At 47.7% G+C, this 3,826-nt stretch overlaps 1 protein-coding gene across 1 annotated transcript in view; it reads right to left on the bottom strand.

The window, feature by feature from the left end:
- The window catches only part of DFFA (DNA fragmentation factor, 45kDa, alpha polypeptide), a 10,069-nt gene that overhangs the window by 5,579 nt on the left and 664 nt on the right, over positions 1–3,826 (bottom strand). Inside the window, exons 2-3 of the mRNA XM_005873422.2 lie at positions 2,176–2,337; positions 516–658 (exon numbers count right to left, since the gene is read on the bottom strand). Coding sequence (XP_005873484.1) covers positions 516–658; positions 2,176–2,337 — 305 coding nt within the window. The remainder of the gene's footprint in view (positions 1–515; positions 659–2,175; positions 2,338–3,826) is intronic.

The raw sequence follows: 3,826 nt of genomic DNA on the forward strand, positions 1-3,826 counted from the left end.
AATAAATAAGCCCAGCTGGTGTGGCTCAGTGGCTGAGCATCGACCCATGAACCAAGAGGTCACCAGTTCAATTCCCTGTCAGGGCACATACCTGGGTTGTGGGCTCGATGCCCAGTAGAAGGCGTGCAGGAGGCAGCCAATCAAAGATGTTTCTCTCATCGATGTTTCTGAATCTCTTCCCCTCTCCCTTTCTCTCTCATTAATAAATAATTAATAAATAATAAAAGTATTGCCCTAACTGGTTTGGCTCAGTGGATAGAGCATCGGCCTGCGGACTGAAGGGTGCCAGGTTTGATTCCGGTCCCCAGTAGGGGGTGTGTAGGAGGCAGCTGATCGATGTTTCTCTCTCATCGAGGTTTCTTACTCTCTATCTCTCTCCCTTCCTCTCTGTAAAAATCAATAAAATATATGTATAAAAAAATAATAAAAGTATTATGGCAAGACCCATGGAAACTAAGAACTGTTGTGGGCGGCAGAGGTCAGATGCAAGGCAGTGAGCTGTGGAGGAGGCTTACTTGGAGGTCCTGCTCTGACAGGAGAATGATGCTGGACAGATCTTCTTTCAGCTGCCTGGCCACATTCCTCCACTTCAACTCTGCCCCGCTGTCCGTTTCATCCACATCCACGGACTCCTGGGAAAGCCAAGCGGTACCTCCGTCTGACATGTGGGGGAAAAGGCCAGTCACATCAGATGAACTGAAAGTGTTGTTTCACCTCCCCACCAACACACACAGCCCTCCAGCATGTCTGCACATCCTTCCGACTGACCATCTATAATAATAAAAGCGTAATATGCTAATTAGACCGAAGTCCTTCCAGAAAACCTTCCGGATGAAGCCAGGGCTGCGAGGGCCGAGGCAGAGGCAGCCGTGGCGGCAGCAGGGGGCCCGAGCCCCTTGAATGAATTTTGTGCATTGGGCCTCTAGTTTAGAATAATTTCAATGGAGAAGGAAGCACCTTTTCTCAAGGTTATGGGAAAGCCAATCTCAAACTAATTTTTCCTCTTCTTCCATATTTAAAAAATTTTCTTTTATTGATTTCAGAGAGGAAGGGAGAGGGAGAGAGAGACAGAAACATCAATGATGAGAGAGAATCACTGATTGACTGCCTCCTGCACGCCCCCTACTGGGGATTGAGCCTGAAACCCGGGCATGAGCTCTGACCGGGAATTGAACTGGTGACCTCTTGGTCATGGGTCAACGCTCAACCACAGAGCCACACCGGCCAGGCTTCACTTTATTTCTGCATGGAAAGAAGCTACCCAGGGTCCTACCACACTCCCCTTTAGGTTAGTTTTGCATCTCTGAGTATACAGGACATTCATTCTCACGATGCTTGTGGACTGGTCTTGCCCTTCATTGGAGGAGCTGTGGCTACTGCTGTCCCTGGGGGACAAAGTTGGCTGGGAGAGCCATTGCTGATGGATAGTTCCTCAATTTAGTGGCCTGAGGACTTTCCTTAAGGCACTTCTTTAGCTCTTTGATCCTTGCTCATCAATGTTAGTTCCCTTTGCATCCCCGGTGATGACGGCGACAGTAACGTTTTATTGAGCCCTAATGTGTGACAGGTAAGATCTAACTGCTTTCTGTCAGAGGTTCTCAACTGGTAGTGATTTTGCTCCCCAGGAGACATTTGACAATGTCAGGAGGCATTTTTGATCGTCATAACTGGGGTGAGGAGGCGCAACTGGCATATAGAGGGCAAAGACCAGGGATGTTGCTAAACCTTCTACCATGCACAGGACAGCCCCACAACAAAGAATTCTCCAGCCCAAAACGTCAGCAGTCGTATTGAGAAACCCTGGTTTGACACGTACTATGTCCTGTTCTCCTTACAGCAATCCTAGGAGACAGGTGCCATAATTATCATCTCCATTAGGTGCTGAGAAGTTAGGTAATTTGGCCAAGGTCACACGGCTAGCAGATGGCAGAGCCTGGACTCAGGTGGGGCAGCCTGACTCTTCCTGTGGCACGGATCGCTCTGCCACGCTGCATTTTCGTTGCTGTTGGTCTGTGAGTTACTTGAGAATTGGGCCCATCTTCACCCCCAGGCTCAGCACCGTACCTGGCATTCCTAGGCCGTCAGACAAACAGTAACCCGGGGCCTGAGCAGGAACATGAATCATGACGGATACTGTATTGCATAGACCATTTGTACATGGCCAGCATTTCTTACCTGAGTTGTTGTACGCCCACTTCTCATTACCGGCCAATGCCACAAACTTAGTATTAGAAGGTAGACACAGGAAGTAATCGTCATCATCCACTATGGTGCCATCCTCTGCCAGGACCAAGGTGATTGGTGCCAGGGACTTATCCATGGCCAGGATGTCATAGGCTGAGAGAAAGAAAACATTTGGCAATTGACAAGTATCCATAAGGAAAACACACGTATCCTTTCACTCTCAATTTGTATGGCCCTAGGGCCTAGCAGAATTCCTGGTAGGTAATGATAGCTACAACAACAGCCACAACTTTAGTCGCACTAATGTAACACTTTCCTGGGTCTGGTACTGTTCTAAGTGCTCGGCTCATAGAGTATTTAATCTCATAACAATCCTACAAGGTAGATACTATTGTTACCCCCATTTTACAGACATCAAGCCCAAGGCTCGGAGAAGTTAAGTAACTTGTCCAAAACAGCACATTAAGTGACAGAACTGGTATTTACACCTGCAGAATCTGGCTCAATTCCTTGTAAACAAGCAGCCTTTCATTCATTTACTCAGCGGTCATCTTAAACTCTTCTGTGTCAAATGTAAAAAAAAAAAAGTTATGCTTTTTGTTCTCTGTAGGATCTTTCTTTGCAGCTTTTATAACCTATGGGAAGGTATAAAGAAGCAGAAACTTGTATCAGTAGCCTAAGATGCTAATGAGACGACAGTAAGCAGAGAAGTAGCCAAGACTGCAAATATCCTCAAGGCAATGTTGTCTCCCTCCCCTAATGGAGGAGGAGCTCCAGAGAGCACAGCACTTACAGGGTCTCTGTGCCAACTGCAACCCGGCAGTGAAAGGGCACTAAACTCTACCCGAATGCCAACCATAAATAAATACATGTAAAGACATGGGGCAAAAGCATGTCACTAAAGCATGGACAGCCCTGTGTCTCTGAAAGACTTCTGCCTGCCTTCTCCGCGGCCTGATGACCATGAGAGGAAGCCCTGAACCCTGGCACACACTGGGACTGCATGCCTGGGGACCACTGGTAGAATTCCTTTAAACAATTTACTTCTACGGACTAATTAACGCTTGTAAATTATTTGCATGTATCCTCTGGGAGCCTTGGGACGGAAATGACTCAATAGCCATTTACACGTTTCAAAGCGTTTACAATCCTGGGAAGCAGGGCTGGAAATATTATATCCACTGCCAACGAGAAAACTGAGAGATGCTGGGTTAGTGCAAGATCAAGTAGCTAGTAACAACCTGGGGCGGGCTCAGGACTTCTGTCAACTCATCACAACATGCGATGTTTGTCGGTAGCAAGCAGCTCCCTCTTTATCGCACAGGTACCTGCCAGAGCTGAGGGTGGAAACCCGCCCCACCCCGCCATGGGCTCACCTTGGAGAGCCCGAGTGATAAGAAGGCACTAGGCTGGGATTTGGTCCAAAACCTAAATGATTTTAGGCAAGGTACCTACATCGAGTCTGTTTTAATTTGCAAAATGCTTCCCGTCTACCTTTCCACCACGATGAGGGTCGCACAAGATAAGTTAAAGCGCTTGTAAACGCTTTGAAACGTGTAAATGGCTATTGAGTCATTTCCGTCCCAAGGCTCCCAGAGCTCTAAGAATCCCAAGTCGCCTCTCTCCACCCCGCCTTGCCCCG

Source organism: Myotis brandtii, unplaced genomic scaffold, assembly GCF_000412655.1.
Source record: "Myotis brandtii unplaced genomic scaffold, ASM41265v1 scaffold410, whole genome shotgun sequence".
In the NCBI taxonomy this organism is placed as follows: Eukaryota; Metazoa; Chordata; class Mammalia; order Chiroptera; family Vespertilionidae; genus Myotis; species Myotis brandtii.